This window comes from Peromyscus leucopus, chromosome 9 (genome assembly GCF_004664715.2).
Source record: "Peromyscus leucopus breed LL Stock chromosome 9, UCI_PerLeu_2.1, whole genome shotgun sequence".
In the NCBI taxonomy this organism is placed as follows: Eukaryota; Metazoa; Chordata; class Mammalia; order Rodentia; family Cricetidae; genus Peromyscus; species Peromyscus leucopus.
Genome location: NC_051070.1, coordinates 108,649,767 through 108,673,087, shown reverse-complemented (window position 1 = coordinate 108,673,087; position 23,321 = coordinate 108,649,767). Strand labels below are relative to the sequence as shown.

General features: G+C 46.9%; 1 protein-coding gene across 2 annotated transcripts in view; it reads right to left on the bottom strand.

The window, feature by feature from the left end:
• Colq (collagen like tail subunit of asymmetric acetylcholinesterase) overlaps nucleotides 1-23,321 on the bottom strand; it is a 55,780-nt gene that overhangs the window by 10,487 nt on the left and 21,972 nt on the right. For both annotated transcript variants that reach the window (XM_028891290.2, XM_028891291.2), the window contains exons 2-12: nucleotides 20,956-21,068; nucleotides 20,226-20,324; nucleotides 16,684-16,728; nucleotides 16,330-16,356; nucleotides 14,757-14,828; nucleotides 12,099-12,161; nucleotides 11,644-11,670; nucleotides 10,907-10,951; nucleotides 10,710-10,745; nucleotides 6,284-6,364; nucleotides 2,247-2,352 (exon numbers count right to left, since the gene is read on the bottom strand). In XM_028891290.2, the coding sequence (XP_028747123.1) occupies nucleotides 2,247-2,352; nucleotides 6,284-6,364; nucleotides 10,710-10,745; nucleotides 10,907-10,951; nucleotides 11,644-11,670; nucleotides 12,099-12,161; nucleotides 14,757-14,828; nucleotides 16,330-16,356; nucleotides 16,684-16,728; nucleotides 20,226-20,324; nucleotides 20,956-21,068 (714 nt within the window). The remainder of the gene's footprint in view (nucleotides 1-2,246; nucleotides 2,353-6,283; nucleotides 6,365-10,709; nucleotides 10,746-10,906; nucleotides 10,952-11,643; nucleotides 11,671-12,098; nucleotides 12,162-14,756; nucleotides 14,829-16,329; nucleotides 16,357-16,683; nucleotides 16,729-20,225; nucleotides 20,325-20,955; nucleotides 21,069-23,321) is intronic.

Genomic DNA, 23,321 nt, shown 5'->3' with positions numbered 1-23,321 from the left:
GAAAGAACGAATAAATAAGTTGTCCTCTGACCTCCACATGCACACTGTGGCTGGCACACACACACACACACACACAGAGAGAGAGAGAGAGAGAGAGAGAGAGAGAGAGAGAGAGAGAGAGAGAGAGACTAGTATGAAAGAAAAGGGAAAGGAGGAAAGAAAGAAGCAAATCGCCAATGGCAGAGCACCTTGTTGGGAGAGGACAGGGTAGCAGAAGGGGAAATAGGGTACCCATCCATGAGAGATATAACTAGAAGGTTGGGGGAGGAAGGAAAACAAAACTGTGCTGGTTGCTAAGTCCTTGGGTTCCAATTCTCAAGACTGACATCACGAAATTGGCTTTGTGAGAACCTGCTCACAGCCCCAGGCCCAGGAAGGAAGCCAAAGGCAGATGGGACTAGGTTTCCAAAGACACATAAGCACAATGGGACCGTTAAAGTCTGCCAACCACCTTCGTCTGCATCCACCTCACTACATGTCCCCAGAATCCTCAGTTTATTAGCCCCTAAACACTCCAAACCCAAGAAAGTTCTTTCGACTTCCACCATGCTCAGTCCCTGAGTGGTAGCTCATGGTGCTCCAAGAATTTCCAGTCGTGGAAATGCTGCAATGCCCAAGCATAGCCTGAGACAGTGATCTCCTCAGGCATCTATGGGCCATTAACATAAATAAGAGGTGGGCAAGGAGTAGGTCAAAGCAGGAGGGTCCTTCCTCATTGCTTTCCTGCCATAATTTACCAAATCTTCAGCTAACCCTTAGTTGGTAGTTAAAAAGGTAGGAAAGAAAAAAACCCAAAAGACTGGTTCTTCATGGCATCTTGACAGGATGGGTACAACAGAATAGGATTTCCATGACGACCTCACTATGTGTGGCAAACATGTTCCCTTAAATACAGTAGGAAAAAGGCATTGCAGAATTTTTAAATGTTCCCATTTTATTAGGGAAAAAAAAGTTGTAATTAAAGTTGTGATTCCTTGGCTCGAGAGATGGTGTAACATGAATCTTAAAATGGTCTTTTAATGAAAAGCCCCAGAGCCAGAAATTGGTGTAAATACTGAAAGATCAGAGAAGCAGGGCAAGCCACCTCTTACCTCTAGGACTCCTCAACCTGAAAAAGCCTCTAGTTCCTGTCTCCTCACCCCTTATATACCTTTCTCTGCCCAGCCATCACTCTCTGGGATTAAGGACATGTGTGCTTCTCTAGCAAATGCATTAGTTCTCAAGTGCTAGGATTAAAGGTGTGTGCCACCAGTGTCTGGCTCTGTGTCTCTCCTAGACAGAGTCAATCTCATGTAGTCCAGGGTGGCTTTGAACTCACAGAGATCCATCTGGGTCCCTAGTGCTAGGATTAAAGGTATGTACCACCAATGCCTGGCTCTGTTTAATCTAGTGCTTGTTCTGTCCTCTGATCCTTAGGCAAAGTTTATTAGGTTACACAATATATCACTACAAGATGGCACAGAGGTTAGGTCCTGAGTTCAATTCCCAGAAACCACATGGTGGCTCACAACTATCTGTAATGAGATCTGGTGCCCTCTTCTGGCATGCATGCATACATGCAGGCAGAACACTGTAAACATAAAAAATAAATAAATTTTTTTTAAATGTGTGTTAAAAATTTTTTAATTGTGATTCCTTTCATATAACTGAGGATAGATCTAGGAATGCTGTCTTTTTACAAAACACTTAAAGGCCTCATGTTGAGTTGATAAAAGAATAAAATAAAGGGCTTACCTAAACGAATTAAGTAGTAAGACAAGGTAGAAACATACCTAGTTCATCTTCAATCTTCAATAATGGACTCTTAATTTCTTTTTAGCAGTTCCTTCGAATGTACACAACATATCCAATGCAAATAAACAATCTTTCATCACACTGTGTAAAACAGAAAAATCTGCAATGCCTTCTGGGTTTGAGATATTGATTGGAACAATGAAATACATTTTTCTAGAAAAAGATTGTAGTTGATGAAATAGGTACCCATTTCACTGAAAGTATAAATGACATCACCAATGTAATTTAGCCCCTCTCTACTTCCTCCGTGTGCTCTCCAAAATGTTAAGACGAAGTTAAGTGAGTCAAATCATAGAGAAATCATGAAGATATACGAAAGAGCGTCTGGCAGTTTCTGACAAGAAATACAATGCAGAGCTCTGCAGGCATCTCCTTGAGGCCTCTCGGGGACCTAGTTAGGAGTACCACTTACAGGTTAAGTGAGGCTGCAGATGAGGCACCTGCGGTCTTACCTGCAGATGGGGCACCTGGGGGCCCTGGAGGACCTTGACGACCAGGTTGACCAGTAGGCCCAGGCTTGCCTGGTGGGCCCATGATTCCACTGTCTCCCTTCTGACCCTGACAGATAGAAAGAGAAAGCCTGTTGTGCTATGATGGCATGACAAAGTTCCTTCCCCACTTACCTCTAAATCAGAGACCACCTAGCTCAGACAAGCAAAAACTCATGGTGGGATATACCTGGTCTCCAGCACGCAGCCTGTGAGAGGGACAGAGCAAGTGATCTATGCAAGTTTGAAGACCTCATTAAGTCCTCACTCTGTTCTAGAAACATGGCACAGGACAATAGAAACAATCCACCTCATCCCCTGGCATGAGTTAGGAAATGGAGTCTCAGGGTATTTGTGCAATGTTCTAGTGTTGAGGTAGCTGAGGTAGACCTATAATTTAAGCTTTCATCTACCTGTTAGGATTACTTTCATTCTATCAGAACTTTCTACCCACAGACTCCCCATTGCTCTCTTGGTAGAGACCCAGTTCCTTACTGAGCCCAAGAAGCGAGACATGGCCCTGCTCTTCAACCTTGAGTCAGAGTGTTTGTTTGTTTTGTTTTTTGTTGTTGCTGCTGTTGTTGTTGTTGTTTGAGACAGGATTTCTCTGTGTAACAGCCCTAACTATCCTGGGACTTTGTAGACCAGGTTGGCCTTGAACTCACAGAGATCTACTTGCCTCTGCCTCCTGAGTGCTGAGATTAAAGATGGGCACCACCATGACAGCCAGAGTTTGTTTGTTTGCTTGTTTGTTTGTTTTTGCTCTTAGTCAAAAACACCATGATTCTTCTCGCACTTCTCAAGAAAAGATTATCTTTGCACCCCAAACTCCTCTTTATGCCCCCTCTGCCTTCAGTTTTCAGCTCCGATGTCCAAGAACAAGATCTTCCTTGATCTCCCAGGCTGTACTGGTGTTCCTCACTGCATTCTCTCAACACTTTCTTTTTCAAGCTGGGAGTTAAAGTGCATGCCTGTCATCACAACACTCAACAGGCTGAGGCAGAGGGATTGCTGTTAGTTTAAACACACACCCATGGCTCTTCCTATTTATTTTGGATCACTGATCATAGATTATTGTGTGGTCACTTCATCACTGTCTCCCCACGAGACATAAGTTCCATGAGGGCTAGAATCCGCCGTGTGCATCTTCTCTCCTCAGACCAAATGAAGGAGAGGAAGTTGGCAGCACATGGGGAGGGAGTTTTGACGATCTGTCAGTCAAGATAGTTTACCTTGACAGTGAGGCTGGATAAATCGTGTCATTGCTTTATGCCTTGGTCTTCTCTTCTCTAAAGTAGAGCCAGTACATACAGAGCTACCCAGGTTCACTGTGAGGCTAACAAAGATGGCAGAAGTGAAAATGTGGTTTGTGAAGAGTGAAGACAAGCTGACTGTCCTAGTGGCTAGCCAGGCTTCATCTTCTCCCATGGAGAAACATGTTCGATTTTCTGAGAGCATTTTGGAGATTCTAGCTGGGACCATGACTACTTATATACTCTTAACCAAAGGACAGTCCTTTATTATCGGAGAAGGTCATCTCTATCCAATCGTACAGCTTTGGAAGAGACGCACGGAGCAGTGAGCTCCCTCTCAACAGCCAGACCATCTAGATCAACCATGATGGTCAACGAGATGACAGATGTCCAAGCCCAATGTCCCTTACACCTAAGAAGTCCTGATTGCTTAAAGAGAGTCACACCTCAAGATACTCCATTTCCAATCATATACTGACTCTATGAGGTACTGCCCTACCAACATGGCCCTAGGGGTCTTCTCCATAATACTAGAGGAGTTCTAAACTTGTCCCAGGGGACCCATGAGGTTAGTCTGTTCCCAATTCTGCCCTCACAGAGGAGGCTGTTAATCCTCAGGCCAGGCTGAAGCATTCCACATGATAACCAAGATGGGTCCCAGAATGGCAAAGGAAGTCACACCTGCTTAATATAGCCAGTAAAGCTTGTTTTCCTAACAGCCAGGCCAGCTGGCTCTGAGCACAGGAAGTGCATGGCTTGAAGGAGCTGGAAACACTCCTTGACTCTGACACCAAAAGTAGAGGAGTCTGGCTTAATTGGTAATTGGACAGAAAGTGCCATATCTTTATGGCAGGTGTCACTGAACTGAATTATCCAGGGGGTGCATTCAGAGGCAGACCTGGAGGTGCAGCCACTGTAGCTGGTGGAGAATCTGTGTTCAGTAAATGCCTCGGAGATGCCGACATAAACTGAAGTCTGAGTGTCCTCACACCAGCACAAGGAAAAGGCTTTGTTGCCAAAGATGCCCTCCTTTCAGCATTTCAAATGACCCAGGCAAGCCTCTCCTCCAAGCAAGCTATTGCTTCCTTGTTTATTAAAAAATGATGTGTGTATTCTTAGAAGATGTTTAAAATGTATTAATATCTGCAACAATGAGGAGCTACACATTGTGAAGTGAACGACAAAATAACTACACAGTAGACATAAAAGAAATAGCCCTGAACTACATGTAACCTCAGCATGTCTGAGGTGGAAGCAGAGTTTGAGGCCAGCCTGGGCTACATGAGACTCTATCTGAAAGCAACAACAATAAATGAATAAACAAGGAAATTTTAAAGTGAAATAATGAATTATGGAAAGATATAATACCCAGATCAAACCATAACCACCAACAGAATGGAGATAAAAAGGCCACTAGTGGGATAGATGATTTCAGATATTCTCATGACAAAAACAGCAAATATCTGAAGTGATAGATGTATCTATTAACCTGACTTGATCACTCCACAATGTAGGTATATATGTACATATATCACAGTGTACCCTATAAAATATAATAATTAAAAATAGAAAGTTTTACATATATGCTCAAAAATGACATTCTTCTTCTAACATACTAACAATCATTAACATTAAAAAGTATATATAAGTATACAAATTAATAAATATTAATTTTCAAATATTGGTATTATTTACATAAACTGACTTGTATCTGTCGGTGTGCAAGCTGAAGCCAAAGGTCAACATCAGGTATCTTTCTCAATTGTTCTCCACCTTATTTTGAGACAAGGTCTCCCTCTGAACCTGCAGCTCGTGGATTCATCTAGAGTGGCTGGGACTCTGCCTCCCTAGTACTAGGATTACGAGTGTGCGCTGCCACACAGCACTCTTCACGTGAGTGCTGGGGATCAACTCAGTCCTCATACTTACACAGGAAGCAATTTACCTACTGAGCCATTGCCCCGGCCCCTAAATAAAGCTGGATTTCAAATATCTATTTGAAATAAAAAAGGCAACAAACATCATGATGATGACGATGATGATGATGATAATAATGCACATGTAGTAAGACCAAGGCCATCCTGGGTTACATAATGAGACCCTGTCTTAAAACAAACAAACAAAAAACAAAAACAAAACAAAAAGTAACATGGCACTTCTCTCAGGTGTATCTGTACATTATCGAAAATGCTAGTTTTCCTGTGGCCATTTAGTGCAGGCTTCAAAACCAGTCCAGAAAAGTGAGCCCCGCTCCTTCCTTTCCCAGTTCCATAACCTGGCTTTCCCTGCTGACCAGGAGGCTCAGAGCAAATGATTGCCCTAAGCTCTTAACAAACCCAATGAAGAGGATCACTTCCAAATTAGGGGTTTGTGCAGTGAAAACTGTCACTGAAGTTCAAAAGACCTGTTAGCCACAAGGACAGGCATAGGCTGGTCTCTAAAACTCAATTTACACCCAGTATACTGAGGCAAAGAGCAGATTTTCTGCAGAATGATCATTCCTAGTTGCTTCGTTTAAGATATACGCGTTCCTATGAACTAGAGCCACTCTTGCTTCTGACCTTGAGTGGAGCCCTTAACCTTGAACCATGGCTAGCCAGGAGAAGCCTAAACATCAGTAGTGAGGCTGCTCTGTCCACTCGCCCTGAGGATGCTTGAATCCAAGGCTGTGGAATAGCTCTAGATGACCCTTGCATGCTTCTCCACACATCTGTATGCCCTCAGTGAGGTAAACCCTGGGATCCTTACCTGCTTGCCTCGTTTTCCTGGTCTCCCGGTGGGGCCTCGATGTCCTGCAAGCCCAGGTTCTCCCTTTGGACCCATTTCACCCTGGAGAGAAGAAAGAGAAAGAGTGGGCGTGTCTATGCTGGTCTCTCCCATCACTGGCCCCCAAGGCCTCCTCTTCATCCTCTGTCTTTCCCAGGTAGGCTGTCCTGGGAGCATGGGAGACTGGTGAGCTCATATCCAAGGAACAGGGAAGAAAGAAGGCACCCCGAGGGTGTGACTCGGTGCTGAAGAGCACTTGGTGCTCTGGTGGTCAGAGAGAGAGAGACGCCCTGTCCACAGCGGTCAGCGGTGGTTTCTGCACTTCAGTCACACATGTCTGTCTGTGTCACTACAGACTGGGAAAAGGCTTTCTTGTCTAATTGAAAATTTGTGTAATGGTTTGTTGTGTTTTGTTTTTAGTACAAACTCACACATATGAGTGGGGTTTTATTTATTTTTTGGGGGGGGGTTGGTTTGGTTTTTTTTTTTTTTTTTTAATGTTTGGGAACAGTCTTGTCCACTGTAATGTTTGGTATTTTGTAGGGTTTATGTAGGATTATATAGCTCTCCACTTTTTTTGTTTTGTTTTGTTTTGTTTTGTTTTTGAGATAGGGTCTCACTATATTGCCCTGACTGGCCTAGAATTTGATATGTAGGCCAGGCTAGCCTGGAATTCCTAGACATCCAACTGCCTCTGCCTCCTGAGTGCCGGGATTAAAGGTGTGCACCACTCTGGCAGTTCTCCACACTTTAGGAAGTATTATTTTGAGTTCCAGCTCACTTCTACCTATTCAGACAACACTCATTTTTGAGATAGGGTCTCCTGCAGCTCAAGCTGGCCTCCACCTCTCTATGTGGCTGAAAACCACCCTGAATCCTTTTGCTCCACCTCTCTGGTGCCAGGGTCACAGCAATGTGTCACTGTGCCCAGCTCAGATGAAAACCCTTCCTGTGGGGAGAGGTGTTTCAAGTTTGTGTTCAAAGAGTCACCATAAAAATACTATTAAAATAAGGAAAACAATGTAAATTACATTCCTAATTGAAAATAATGTTTTCATAGTTCAAGGGCAACCTTCCTCAAAACTTATTTCTCAGACTGTCACACATACACACACACACACACACACACACACACACACACACACAAATACATTTCTTCCCTCCATCTTAGCTTTTCCTTACTTTTGCCTGTCTAGGATTCCTGTCCCACTTACTGCTTCTGGGGATTATGGGCCCATGGGGCACATCATTTCTACTTCATGCAATTGCCCTGCATCCCAAACTGCACCCCCAACACCGTCAGTGCAGCGATTGCTACCAGGAAGTTTTTACTTATCAGTAGCCAGTGCCCATGATGGACTACCCTAGCCGCTCAGAGGTAGTAACAGACACCCAGGATCCTTTTAAGGCTGGAAAATTCCAGAGGATATCTATGGATGGTGAGGATCAAGCCCAAACTCACCTTTCAGCCCAGCAACAGGAAGACTGTCTCTCCTCAACTCCCTCAGCAGTTAAGAACACTTACTGGCTTTCCAGAGGACCCAAGTTGAGTTCCTAGCACCTGTATCAGGTAGCTCACACTGCCTACAACTCCAGGCAGTGAATGGTCAAAAAACTTTCAACTCCAAGGGTATCCAAGACCTCCAACTGCCACAGGCATTGACACTTATGTGCACATACCCACACATAGACACACACATACATACAATTAAAAATCAATCTTTAAAAAAGAATTTTTCTGGAGTCCATGTAGTCTTTCGACCATGTTGTCCTTCAGGATGCTCAGTGGTGAGAGTATGATGGGTCAATGGGCCGTGGAGATGTTCCACAATTCCCCCAGGGCTGCTTAAAGAGGCCCAGGGCATGTCTTGCTTGGCTAGGAGAAAACATCACCATTAAAAAATATATGAATTTTTAAAAAGAGAATGTCAGAAGGAAGTGTGGCCCTTCTCTTTATGAACTAGAAGCAGCCCATAATTTCTTGATCTAATTTCTCTCCTAAGACCTAATTATGGTTATCATATCAGCTCTGTCTTAAAACAGCCTGCTATGAAAGGAGGAGATAGCTCCTGTTGCCAAGTCTAGGAAACGGTGCAGAAGCCAGGGAAACTGTCATATTTAATTTTACAGTGATGTATGAGTCTTTGATGGTCACTGTTGCAGGGAATGGAAACCTAGACCAAATATTTTAAGGGACTCACTTCTCTTTTGAGGTTTACTTTAATTTGTTTATATAATTACTCTATTTTTAAAATGTAGCATCCCATCTAGGATAGCAGGAATTGAGTTTCTGACATGTTAAGGTAAGGATAAGTCACACAGTGACTTGCATAATGACTGAAAGTACTTCATCATGTCCTGATGACTGGGTACTGCCCAATAAAAATGTTACACTTTAGGAAGTAGCACTTCAAAGTGAATGTTTAAAAAGAAGTAAAAAATACTAAGAAAACACTTGTTTTCCTATTTAAGAATTTCAGGGGCAGTGGTGGCGCATGCCTTTAATCTCAGCACTCGGGAGGCAGAGGTAGGTGGATCTCTGTGAGTTCAAGGCCAGCCTGGGCTACAAAATGAGTTCCAGGAGAGGCGCAAAGCTACACAGAGAAACCCTGTCTCGAAAAACCAAAAAAAAAAAAAAAAAGAATTTCAGTTTGTGACCTAGGTAAAGATAACACTTTCCAATGTCAATATATTACAACATGAAGATCCAGCATTACCATGCTAGCTTAGGTGGCAGTTTGAATGAGAACGACCCCCATAGGCTCATGTATTTGATTGTTTGGTTACCAGTAGGTAGAACTGTTTATTTATTATGTATACAATGTTCTTCTTGCATATACTAGAGAATTAGGAGGTGTGGCCTTGTTGGCAGAGGTGTGTCACTGGGGTTGGGCTTTGTGTTTCAAAAGATTTGTGCCATGTCAGTGAGTCTCTGTCTCTGTCTCTGTCTCTGTCTCTGTCTCTCTCTCTCTCTCTCTCTCTCTCTCTCTCTCTCTCTCTCTCTCTCATTTGTGGATCTAGATGGAAGTTCTCAGCTATTGATGCCATGTTTTCCCTCCCCTATCATGGACTTAAGCTTTTGAAACACTCTTTCATAACTTGTCTTGGTTATGGTATCTTATCACAGCAATAGAAAAGTAACCAAGACAGCTTAGGGGCTGTCCTACACAGTCAATGCTTTATATCATGAAGACCCAGTATTTTCATGTTAGCTCAGGAACTGTTCAGCATGGTCAGTAACTTACAGCATTGAGGATCCAGCACTATCACGTCAGGGGCTGTTTTACATGGTTAATGTCTTATAATATAAGGACCCAGTGTTTCCATGTCAGGTTGGGAGCCGTTCTACACGGTCATATATGCATGGCATCTTCCCTCATTCAACACCCAGCCTTATTCTAGATCCTAAACCTAAGTAAAAGTGTCCCCAAATCTGTCAGTCTATTGTTATATCAATATATCACTCCATGGTTATTTACTGAATGATATTTTAAAGATCTATTTATTTATTATGTATACAATGTTCTTCTTGCATATATACCTGCATGCCAGGAGAGGGCACCAGATCTCATTACAGATGGTTGTGAGCCACCATGTGGGTGCTGGGAATTTAACTCAGGTCCTCTGGAAGAGCAGCTAGTGCTCTTAACTGCTGAGCCATCTCTCCGGCCCTGAATAGTTTTTCTTTAACACCTAAAACTGTCACCTTTTAAAATTGGGCCTGTCCCAAGTGAGATACTGAATATCTCACTAGTTAAATAAAATAGTTGTCACCTATTTATAATAATCCTATGTCTATCCAACAGTGTTTGCTACCCTTGAAGACTGTATTGAGTGTTCAGGCAACAGTGAAACTAAATCAAACAAATCCAGGCTTCATCCATCAGTCAAGTGGGCACATTTCTAAGCCAACTCAAATAAGCCAGTGTCTAACAGGCCCAATGCCTGCCTTTGAGGCCTTTGACATCTGACATTTCTGAGGAGACACAAGAAAAGGCTGTTGCCAAGCCTTGCAAAGAAAGTCCAGTGGTTAAGAGTGAATTTGCTGCAGGGTCTGAGGGATATGAGGGGTCTTGACCACTGTGGCTCAGATAGGAGATTGGAGTCGCTCCTCACAAAACTTCCGGCTTTTGAATCTTGCCATTGAGCTCCAGGAGGTAGGAAAAGCAAAGAGGGGCCTCTCTCCATGCTGTGTATGGAGAGAGTGGGAATAGCCTTTCCCACTCAACTGGAGGTTGACCTCAGACCTCCCTGATACCCTCTCCCAGTGGAGAAGACAACTTGGTCCCCATCTCAAACTGGAACTTTCCACAGTCAAAATCAATGTTTCTGCCTGAAGGACCAAAAGGAGGCTCCATTTCCTGTTTGTGGGACCTGAGGTCTGTCATCTCTACTTCTAGACACTCACTTTCTGCCCCAGCATTCCAGGAAATCCAGGGAAACCCTGTGAAAAGAACAACAAATGCTGTGACTGTTTTGAAATGCCACTTGGAACTGGCTGTGGATAGATTTGGTCAGCCATTTTTATGATGGCCATCCCTCAATCCACAGGTGGGCGAGCTCCCACTTCTATTCAGCACATCACTTGTACAGACTTGCCATTACCTTTTCTCCTTTGGGACCCAAGTCACCCCTTTCACCTCTGGATCCCTACGAGAAAACCAAAAGAGGGGGGTCAATGCACTAATATTGCACTTGTGTGTTTATGTAGGGGGGTTGGGATAGGAGCATTTCAAACTGATAAGCTCCCTAGGCCAACACCTTCATTTTGACAAAGCTCTAGGCTCAGATAATAGGTAGCTTGCCCAGTCAAGGCATGCTTTCTGGTTAGACCCCGCTAAGACCTCTTAATGTTAGTTAGTAAAGGGAAACAGAAAGTTCTGGGTCTCAGACCCTCTCATCTCACAGGGCATGTGTCGGCAGGTGCCTGTTGGTGTTTGTTTTATTTTAGTAGAAAAGAAGGCTGTGTGATAGAAACCTGGCCCAAGGCTAAGTCCCCTCTTCCAGCACCCTATGCTGACTGAGGATAACTCCCTACCTGGCTCTCCTTGGTTTCCCGGCTCCCTGTTGGGGGCAGGAACCTCACTGGGAGGTCTTTTTTTTTTTACCAGAATTGCCCTGCCTCAGGAGGCCCCTCTTCTCTCTCAGCCCATACACAATGAAGGACAGAGTAGCCTGGAATGATGGCTGCAGTTGATATCTGAAGAGAGAGCTGGGCCTGTCTTCCACCCACCCCCAACTCCAGAGCTGTGTCCAGACCAGGATGTGGGATGCCACCCACCACCAACTCCAGAGCTGTGCCCAGACCAGGATCTGGGATGCCAGGAGAGACACGGACTGACCTTTTCCCCTCTGGATCCAGGGAAGCCCTAAAAGAAAGCAGACTGTTTATAATCAGTCCCCAAGACAGCAGAGGAGGTGGGCGGGGGGGGGGGGGTGCTGTAAGAATGGAAGGACTCCTGGAGTATGCTGTCTCTGCACTCTACTCTGAGTTTTAAGAGGCATGTAGGCATAAACAGGAAGATGTCTGGGAGGCTTGTGTTTATACTATGCCTAAAAAAATGTAGCTTTTCTCATCCCTCAAAAGCCTAATCTGGAGGCAAAACCATGATAGCCAAAGAGAACAAAAGGAACAGGATCCCCATGTCCCTGCACCCCAGGGCATGATGTCCCCCAAAGGGCTCCCCAGCACAGGGTGGCAGTCCCCCAGTCCTGCCCTCCCCATCTTTGTAGACAACTGCTGCTCCCCAGTCATAGTGAGAAGGCCTGGGAATGTCCATCTGGATCACACACTGACCTTAGAGCCCATTGGTCCTCTTGACCCTGGCAAGCCCATCACACCCAGGTCACCTTTTTCACCCTGTGGCAATTAGAAGATGGAAAAGAAGGACCACAGTGATATTTCTTAGAGAAACAGAAACAGGGGTTTTGGGAAAAACTGGCATGGAACCAGGGTGTTGGGTCTGGGTTGTAAACTTGAGGTCCCATATGCCCCTTTGCCTCCTCCCAGGGCTCCACTCTCCACCTTTCAATGTGGTTGTTGAGATTAAATAGAGAACGAAAATGCCCAAGATGATACCGATCACCAAACTAAATACTCACTAAGAAGCTGTAAATGGTGATGTTTGATCTTTTCCTGGAAAGGATTGTGAGAGGGCGGGGAGACAGCATGAGGGCCTCAGAAAATAGGCTTGCCACACATACAAATTCTTTGCCTGATTTGCTTTATGTATAGGGAGGGCCTTTCAGACATCTCATTATACTCTCACCCTCAGTTTGAAGCCAAGCAGAGGGAACAATCAGCCTCTGGATAGATGAACAGGAGGGGGGGGTTAACAAGTAGGGTGGGCTCTGTTGTGCCTCAGAATAAACTTGAATCTCAAGCATTCTCTACTACAAAACTGCATGACACCTCTGATTAGGAGAGATATAAAGTCAACTATATGCTGATGGGGGGATTAATTTGTGGGGTTTTTGGGTTTTGTTTATTTGGCTTTTTTCTTTGTTTTGTTTTATCTGTTTTTGGTTTGTTGTTGTTATTGTTTTGTTTTTTAAGGCAGGATCTCATGTATCCCTGGCTGGTCTCAAATTTAGGTGAAGATGGCCTTGAACGGATGCTCTTGCCTCTACCGTTGAGTGCTAGGATTATAGGAAATGTACCACAATGCCTGGCTGCATATTCTGAATTTTAAATATCTTTATAAGTTACCTTAAATGTAAAACTAAGCAAGTGAAATTAATTTTGCCAGTACTTTACTTTCATTTAATCTAATTGTCACTTCAACATGTGATCATTGTAAAATAATAAGATTTAAAACTACATTTCATTGTGTGTGTGTGTGTGTGTGTGTGTGTGTGTGTGTGTGTGTGTGTGTGTGTACCACAGCACATATATGGAGGTCAGAGGACCACTTCTGGAAGTTGGTTCTCTCCTCCCACCATGTGGGTTCCAGGGATGGAACTCAGGTTGCCATCTCCACTCTCTCCCCATCCCTAAATACAGTTTTATAAATTAAAACTTGGGGAAGGCAAAGTGAAACCTTCTGTTCTTCATTTATATTAGTCACATTTCAAGGGCTTCACAGCTATACGATGTGGCTACCATGATAAACAGCTTAGCTCTCTATAGTTGGGATGTTTGTTTGTTTGTGTGTTTGTTTGTTTGTTTGTTTGTCTGAGCTAGGATCTCACTCTAGCTCAGGCCAGTCTGGAACTTACTTTGTAGCCCAGGCTAGCCTCTAAGTCCTGGTGATCCTACCTCAGCCTTCTGTGTAGTGGGTAGCCATTCCGGCTTTGATCTGGAAGTTCCAACCCCCCACTGAGGCTTCAGTAACTGTCACGCCTACAAGGCAGGGCCAAGAGAGGACCCTGAAGACCCAAGATCCGGATGCTCTGGCTCTCTTGGACCCTGGACCCTGGACGCTGGAGGTAGACCGAGCAGAGTTCTCCAGAGAACATCGCCAGACTGCGCTACACCTTTCCCAGACCCTGTTACCTATCCCTTCATTTGTGAGTTACCCCACAAAATAAACTTTTTAACTACATGGAGTTGCCTTAATAATTTCACCAATACTTCTGAGTACTGGGTTTGTGAGTACGAGCCACCATGCCTGGCCATGCAGTGAATTGAAAGCTGCCTGCACGTATGCATGTGTGCCATGTACATGCCTACTACCCGCAGAGGCCAGAAAAGGACATCGGATCCCCTGGAACCTGAGTTACAGATGCTTGTGAGCCACCACGTGGGTGGTGGGAACTGAACGCAAGGCCTCTGCGAGAGCAGCATCACTCTTAACTGTGAGCCATCTCTCTGTCTCTGCAGCCAGGATACAGTGGGTTTAAAGAGAAATCTCCTAGGGACTTCTGTGTCACCGACATAGCCAGGAAGGTGGAGCAGCAGAGGATATTTGCTCTCCTTGCCCTGGCTTCTGCTGGTCAAATTTCCAAGTCACGGCCTGTGTACCCTGCATCCTGTGACAGGCAGCAAGAACATGAAACAAGGGAAGATGGGGGTGTGTTTGCTTTGCATACTCCCTCTGAGGAGGGGGTGACCCCTTGCTCGGTGTAGGATCTGCGTCCTTCCAGGCTGCCAATACTCCGTACTTTCCACCTGCCAGATCAGCGTGACGGGATAGCTTCCCAGACCTGGGTTCCCTTTGGGTCATCTCAGAGAAGGCAAAGACTAGCACACTAATTCTCAGGACAAATGGGGAAATGGGGCTCCTGGGAAAGAAGGGAACAGCCCCCATTTCTCCACAGGAGCAGAGTCACAGCACTAACCCCGGTCTGCAGACCACGTCAAGGGGAAATGCTCGAGGGCTGGGAGATCCCTTCCAGCTCTTCTCCCTCTCAAGGAAGAGATGCATGTGCTTGACTGTTGGCCAGGACCCAGGAGGTCGTCATCTTCCCCGTCATGTTCTGATCCCACATGAGCCCCAACACATAAGATACTTACCCTGGGTCCTTCAGGGCCTGGCCAGCCAACGGGTCCGGGCATGCCAGGAACACCTGGGGGTCCAGGTCTACCCTTCAAAGACCAAGAACAAAAGTCAAGATACCTTGGTATGCTTCCCTCCAGTCAAGAACATCTGGGGTCCTGATAAGGTATAAGGCCACTAAGTGTGTCCCCCTGTACCTCCATCCCTACCCTCCAAAGAATGAGGGCCTAAAAATGCCGTGGCAAACAGGTATGAGTTAGGTTTTTGGTGTCATATTATATTATCAAACAAGGTTTTATTCTTCTTAAGAAATAGAGACCAGTGGGCGGGGGGTTCTAAACTCCTTGGTTTCCCATTTTTTGTCACCTCTGTTCACTGTAGCACTGACCCTTGCTTCCTGTGGGTTTTCCACAAGGTTGTCCCGTGATGTGAGCTGGGATGTGTGGGGGCAGCAGTGGATGCTGCTGGAACTCCCTCAGGCATTCTGCCTGCTTGAGGCGCCATCCCTCGGTGGCTGCCCTGTTGACTTCTACCAAAGCCTGAAACCTTTAAGTTCACTTGGGGCTTTGGAGCTTCCCAGTCACTTATGAACCTTCCTTCCTACAGCCAAGATCCCAGATCTCTTACCATCAAGGTATCAAGGAAGGACAAACAGACAGGCAATCCACACTCCCAAGTTCAGGCTACTGGAGTTGGCCACACTTTCTCATGACCCCTTCACCCCTCTTTACAGGTTCCTCCTGACAGTGCTCCCTTTGCAATTTATTCACTTGTCTGTGTCTCTGCTTCCAGAGAGCCCCACCTCAGCTAAGTGAAAGAGGACAAGAGCATAGATTAAGGGGTCTACCTTGGGCTCCACACTTGGTGGATCACTTTACAGTTAGCTAGGGATTCAAAAGGTTCAGCCAAGAGCTCAGGAATGCCAGATGCTGGTGTGTACACTCTACTTTTTCTTCCCATGCCCATGGCAGACATCACTAATCAACACAGACCTTGACGCATCTGAGCATAGACCAGCCACAGGATCCTCCCCAGGTCAGCAGTCTACAACAGCCACAGAGCCGTGGCTGCCCTTGTTATTTGTACCTTACAAAAGTCTGTTTATGGCTTCTGTGGGTAATAAAGCCACTGGCATCTTTTCAGCTAGATTTTCTCTTCCTTCAATAACAGTCAAGACTAGAACTTGAGTGCCAGCACTCACTGACTGCAGCGACATCACCTGCTGGTTCTTTCTCTGACGCTAATGATGTCATGTGGCTGGTTCACTCTGAGCCATGGTAATTTCCAAAGCAAAGCCATTCATTCCCATCTGCTCAAGCACTTTATTCCAGTTTAATCAAATAGCGAAGGTCATTTTGTGTCACTCTTTGGAGAATTCTCTGCTGGGGGGGGGGGGGGACGGCAGGGTGAGGCTGAGGAAGTGTGGCCAGACTCGGCAGCCTCTAGAAGGTTTGTCAGATGCCAGAAAAGGCAAGCATGCTGACATCACCAGAGGGATGGCAACACCAGCCCTCCACCAGGTACTGGTAGCCACTGAACACACACGCATGCATGCAGCACCATTGCCCAACAGAGCAGCATGGGTCATACCTTCCTTCCTGGGCGGCCAAGATCCCCCTGTGCATAGAGAAGACAGATAAACAAAGGTTGTTTGGAAGAGAAGTTCTGGAGTCAGAATGCTTAGTAGGGCGTGGCTGTGGCTCGGTCAGTCAGCTGGTCACTTGACCAGTTAGAGCATGTCTGCCATGCCAGTGGCCTGAAGCAGGACACACCAATAGCACCCCCTACTACAGCTGCAGCCCTTCATCAGGGAGCCCTCCTCATCTGCTAAGACAGAATGAGCACATATTTTGATATCTCAACCAGAGCATCCTCAGTGGCACCCCCAGAAAGCAAGCTGTAGCTACAAAGGCGGGGTGGGACTAAGAAAGCGGAGACTCATACCTTTTCTCCCTTTGGTCCTGTCCTGCCAGGAAGCCCGGGTGGACCCTACACAATCGAGATAAGAAGTGAAGAAAGCTGTGCCCAACCAAGGCGAGACTGCAGGGGAGGGTTTGTGGTAGCGGCTTGTGGCCCTGGACCTTTACAGAGCAGGCAGACTCTGGGGGGGGGGGTCCAGGCACCCCTGCAGAACATGCTCTCCCCTCTGTTCATCTCCCTCCTGAGCTTTCTCAGCATGGTTTCATGGCACCATGGTTGCCCCTCTCTGGATTTTGATTTCCTCCCTAGAATCCTTCAGTGCTTGATAAGATCAACCACAGAGTCTTGAAGAAGCCCCTTGGGGGAGACTGTGATGCTCCTCAGCCTCAGGGATCCTTCACTGCCTGCACCATGCTTCCCAGGGCCCCAGCAGGAGGGAAAGTTAAGTTTTGCCTAGAGAAGCAGCTGATTCCGATATTCCCAGGGAGGAGCAGGGTTTAGTGGCCCACTCCTGTAATCTCAGCAATTGGGAACTGGAGGCAGGAGGATTGAGAGTTCAAGGCCAGCCTTGGCTGCACCAGCAAGTTCATGGCCAACCTGGACCACCTGAGACCCTGTCTTACAAATAACAAACAAACAAGGTAAAGAAGACAAAACGAAGCATTCCCACAAGTGAGCTGTGGGTCTCAGTGCTGGACAATTCTCTCCTCCCCCGCTTTCATTAAAGTAAGGCGCATGTTTGTGTCCCATTGCCAGCCATAGGAGGTGGGTGGCTCCAGCCAGAGGCTGTGAAAACACCAGTGTTTTGCACATCCACAGCCGGAAGCAACTGTTTTCTGTTCACACATCTGTGGTAAGTTCAGTTGATGACTGTTTTCCAAATTCCTGGGGATGGCAGAGAGAAATCCTCTCAAGTCCCTTAGCTTCCTCCGTCCCCTGCTGTCTGCAAGTGAGCAACACAAGGCAAAGCCTGTTGGAAGCGAGCTCTCTCCAAACCCTGATATCACACTACAACTTCCCCAGGAGCTTTGAAAACCTCCAAAGCTCAGGCTATACCCAGACCGATCAAGTGACTGTCAGGGGCAGTGGGAGTTGGTGAGAGAATAAGCACTAAGCATGTTTGAAGTTCTCCAGGGGTCATCCCGTGAAGATAAAATTGGGAGACACCACCTTTGGTTTACCTGCCTTCTGTTTTGGAATGGAGTTGGGAAGTTGTTTTAATTATGTTTTCTTCATTCTGCCAAGCCTTCCATTTCTTGAAATGGTTAGAACTATTCTACAAGATCATTGAGCTTGGCACCCACCAAACAAATACAGATTCTGATTGAATAAAGGGGGATGGGCAGAGTGTGAGATTCCCCTCCCCGCCTTCCTTCCTTCCCTCCTTCCTTCCTTCCTGTGATGGAAGTCTTGCCCTGGCTGGCCTGATGATACTCATGATACAGCTCAGGCTGGCTTCAAACTCAAGGTAATCTTTCTGCTTCCACCTCCCGAGTGCTGGGATTATAGGGCTAAGCTAATCACCTAGTGAGATTGCATTTCTAACCAGTTCCTAAGGTGTCAGTTGCAGACTTAGAGATCTCACTTTTAGTAGCAACAGCATTCACTGTCCTAAGGGAACTGAGGTGGCTGCGCAGACTCCGTGAGTGGGCAGCAGAGCCTCCATGTGATTCAGAAGACCTTGTGGGAGCTCAGAGATGCACTAGTGTGAGTGGGACTGCTGTTCTGAGCTGAGAAGAGGATTCCTTCCACACGCTCTGTTGGTTCTCATGAGCATCAAGACCACACGCCTTTAATCCCAGCACTCGGGAGGCAGAGGCAGAGGCAGGCGGATCTCTGTGAGTTCGAGGCCAGCCTGGGCTACCAAGTGAGCTCCAGGAAAAGGCACAAAGCTACACAAGAGAAACCCTGTCTCGAAAAACCAAAAAAAAAAAAAAAAAAAAAAAAAGAGCACTGCAGGGGGGATGTAGAGTCCACCTTAGCGGACTCTCATCCGGCCTCTGTGCAGATGATCATCAGCCACTTTTTGGTGGCCTCTGGCCTCTGAGCTCAAAATCATTTTCATTACAACATTCTTAAGATGCTTGTATTGTTTCTTTCCTTGTTTATTTTGTTTTTGAAACAGAGTCTCTTACCATGTAGCGCAGACTACTCTTAAACTCAGACTACTCCTTCTGCCTCAGCCTCGCAAGTGCTGGGATTATAAGCCTGTCACCATACCTGGGTCAATAAATGTTTATGGAGAACAGGCTAGCTATAGCCCATAGGTGGAGTAGACAGGGAAGCACAGTGAACAATATCCCTGTCCCTGTAGACATGGGATCGTAACCTTTCCTCTACAAAGCCAGAGAATGATTCTCTTAGGCTTAGAGGATCACATCTGCTGTCTGCCAGATTCCTCAGCTCTGCCCTGAGAGCCTGGAAACAGCCACAGAAAATAAAACCAGAGTTAGAAACCCAGACGGGGCTAGATTCAATGTCGTGGATTTAGATGTGATAATTGCAAAAAATTTCTCCTGTCTATTCCTCTCCTTCCCTCCCTACCATCTCCTAAGATATGGTTTCATTCTGTAGCCCAAGCAGTCTTGGAACTCACTATTTAGTTCAGTGTGATCTCACACTCATGGTAATCCTCCTGCCTCAGCCTCCTCTGAGTGCTGGAATTAGAGCTATGTGTCACCATGCTAGGGAGGCAGCATTAAAACCAACTTTTGAGTGACTAAGAAGAGTTGGTAAAAACGTTAGGAAGAATAGTGGGGCCCTGAATGCATGGACCCGAGGCTAAGAAGCTCCATGTATGTGAGGAAGAAAAGCAAACACTGAATGAGAGGAAGAGAGGCAGACATTGTATGTGAGGAAGAGCGGCAGAGTCAAAGATGGGGTGTGTGTGCAAGCTGATGGAGCAATCCAAGCTAGGGTCCACTCGTGGGACTTTGTCTTCCATGCAGAAAGTTCAGTTTTTAGTCCCCTAACACTAGGAAGCCACAGGAGGTTCATGGAGCTGAGGGGTGATTTCTATGCCTCCTGCCTAGGACAGCACAGGGCCCTACATGCTCTTCCCCTGAGGACCTGAGCCTCAGAGCAGTCGAAAAAACCCTCATGGCAGCAGGCCAGCCCCAGGATGGGGGTCTCTGGTCTCTGTAGTGCACTGTTTGTCTGGAAAGTTCTTTGTCTAGCAACTTGCTCGTTCCTCACTCTTCTCTTTTACATTGGGTAGGGGCTGCTTAGAGCAGTCCAGAGTCAGGAAAGCTCAGGTAACCAGTCCCTCTGACCGCCACGTTCCTGCACTGAGCGTGAGCACCTTTAGGTCCGATGTGGATGGTCACATCTGTATTTGGTGATAGTGACAACAACAGCCGCTACCACATGGGCAGCATCCTATAGGAGACCCTGAGATCTATCATGGAGTCTTCACCAGAGGCTCCTCTGGGCTCCGGAGCTGGAGAGCCTCTGCAGGAGAAAAGTCGGCCACAGGGGCGGGAGCTACGGGCTACGGGGGGCTCTGCCCATTAGGTTTCTTTGTCTGTGGGAAGACACAGCATGGGGGCCTGGAAGGATGAACCCACCTGGGGCCCAGGGGGCCCAGGAGAGCCGAGTGAGCCTTGAATGCAGAGTGATGGTGAGGCCTCAAGTTCCAGAAGATTCTTCATGTCTGGAGAGAGAAGCTTCAGAGTAAAGCGATGGGTTAGAGGTCAGACCAATGAAAGAGGCCTCCCTGGACCCGACCCTGCTCTGTTTCTATGCAGTGGGAACCTCTGGGCTCTTTTTTCCCTACGTTTGTTTTTAATAGAAAATAAGTCGTCACAGACTGTGGCTGTCCGGATGCTGCATATCTAACTGCATTTTGACACCGTTCTCTAGCCTCTCCTGCCCTCTTCTCCATTTCTATCCTCACACCCCGTCTTTGCCTCCCCTCCTCCCCTCCTCCCCCATCCCAAGGGTTTCATAAATACTCGATTTTTAAAAAGGAGATGGGAGAGTCCTGCATCTGAACGGCCGATGGGAACTTAGAAGCTGTGAATGCACCGTAGCGTTTCCAAAAAGATGAGGCGTTTTGCTACATCTAACTCCCAGGTGAGAAAAAAACCTCCCTCCCCCACAGATTTAAGACGGCAGGGGAACAGATGTGTGGCGAAATTGGCACAATTGGCACAATGCACTCGGGCCTTGGCCCCTGAGTGAAGGCAGAGCCGCCTTTCTCACGTGAGGTTCTGGGGTGGCCATGTTGAGCCAGGTATGGGGCTGACGCGGGGGAGTCTGGGGATTGCACTCACCGACGACGTCCAGAGCACTCACCGGGCTTCTGCTGCCTCTGAAGAAGGGTGGTGGGAACAGCGGGGGTGGCGGGGGTGTCAGTAGGCAGCATGCTCTGTGGCTGCCCCGCTTCTTCTGATCCAGGCCAGGAAGGGCTGTTCAGGGAAAACTGCTGCTCCTTAGCCTGGGGCTCTGGGGATGACCTGGTCACGCCCACCACGCCCAAGGGACATTGCTGGCCTGTTTGAGATGTGAGCAGGCCCCTGTTGGTTGCCTGACACAGACCTTCCCTTTGCCTCTGCTAGATGAGGCTGGCACAGACAACGATGTGTGTGTCCTTTTCTCCTTCAGAGACTTCACTTTGTAGGTGTGAGAAGGAATGGAAAGTTTAGACAGACCCGTAATGTGGCCCCACAGCTAGGCAGAAGGAAGTGCTTGTGGATAACCGTGATACTGTTTCAGGAGGAAACTGTTTAGACAGAGAGGTAGCCAGGCCGGAGGTGGCGCTGACTGCAAGGTGCTCAGAGCCATAGTTTCAGACAGATTCTATCCACTCACTCGGGTGCTCCATCTCACTAGAGAGTCCCACTTACATATCTCGATCTAGGTGAGCAAATCCTCGGCATAAGGAGGCAAATAGGCCTCTGGACTTGTACAGCTTAGTTTTCGTGGGGTCTTATCTATGTTTGGCCTTAACATATGGTCAGTGTTATAGCATGCAGCAAGACACAGATTCCACAGTACAGCACCATCAATTTCTACAGAAGGAACAGCAGAGGCCTATAAACCCCAGCCTCTGCACTTCCCCACACCCATGGGACCCTAGCACCAGGGATGCATCATGAAGATGTCTGCATTTTATGCAAATTGAAGCATACATCGTGAATTCCTATGTTTGTCTTCTCTTCCTCAACACAGTGTCTGAGGGAGGGGAACAGGCTATCGTTTAGTCTTGCAGAGTTCCGCCGTGTGGCTAGACCATAATGTACTTATCCATCCCGCTGAGCATCACTGATATGCATGGGGTGACGCTGATGCTCACACACCAGAATGGCTACAAAGAAAAGGACAGGAGATAAATGTGGCAGGTGGGAACGGAGGCTGCTATCTCCTTTGGAAGATTGCTTGGTGTTTTCTCATAAAGCAGGACATAGACACACTACAGCTCAGGGATTTCGCTGCTAGGAATTTGCCAGTGGAAAGGCGGGTGCACTAAAATGTTTGCAGCAGCAGAAAAGCCATGTTTTCAGTTCCTAGTTTTCCGGGGACCTCTACATCCCTCTCTTGCTCAGATATCTGACCTCACAGAACAAGCCCAGGTGGGCCTCCCGAGCCTCTCAGCGCGGAGCTCCATGTTGAATCTTATCGCTAGGAGGCTTTCCCTCACTCGCACACCAAGCTTCAGGGGCCTTGCTACACTTTTCTCTGGGTTTCTCCCTGCGTCCATGCTTCTCCACAGGCTAAAACTCTCCTTCTGTCTCCCAGCATGAGCTGTGCTTCCTGGAAGGGGGCCAGGGGCCAGTTTCCATCCCCAGAGTCTAAGAGTGCACCTGTAGACACTAGACTTCTATAGATGGTTGCCGAATTAACAACTTAGTGACAAATACTGGCTACATGTGAAGCACCATTTGCGTGGTTCGTGTACACAAGCACGCCAAATCGTCATAGTAACCCTGAGCCAAGCACCACCACCGCCATCGCCACTTTACCGATCAGCTAACCAAGCCAGTGAGTCAGTTTGCTTACGGTCAAACAGCGAGTCGGCAGGGGAGCCTGTACTTGAACATAGGCAAGCTATTTCCAGAGATCGCTCTTTTGAACTCTGACTCCAGATGGGTAATAGTTAAGACTGGGACCCAGGAAGGAGGCAAGGGACTTCCCAGAACACTACTTGAGACCACTGTATCCATGCTTTCCAACCAAAGACTACCGGGAACACACCCAAAGAAGAACCAAGTTGGGTTTATTGGTTTGGTTTATGGCAAGAAGGGAGAACACACACAGGAAGAACCAGGAGGCACAATGAGAAACTTATTCTAGGGTTCTGGCTCCTTGCAGATTTGTGGGGGAGACTGAGATGCAAAGTCTGGCTTTGCTTTGGAACAGCTGCTGACGAGCAGAATGAGCTGTTCTGCCATCAGCTGGCTTGGCTCTTCTCTGGGAGAAAGAGGAACGGAGCAAAGCACAAGCCGATTACATAGAACGATCATTTCATGGTGGGGTAGCCTTGGCTTTCCTCTGTGTTTGGTTATGACTTGGGGGTAGTCTTGCTTTTGCCCTGATCCATCGGGGTCACAGAGTGGTGCTGTCTGAGAGTGGCGTCTATGGAATTATATGCCGTAGCTAATGCCATGCACACTGGACAGCTCCAGCTGTCATGGCCACTGTTCTTCTTTCCTTTCTTCCTT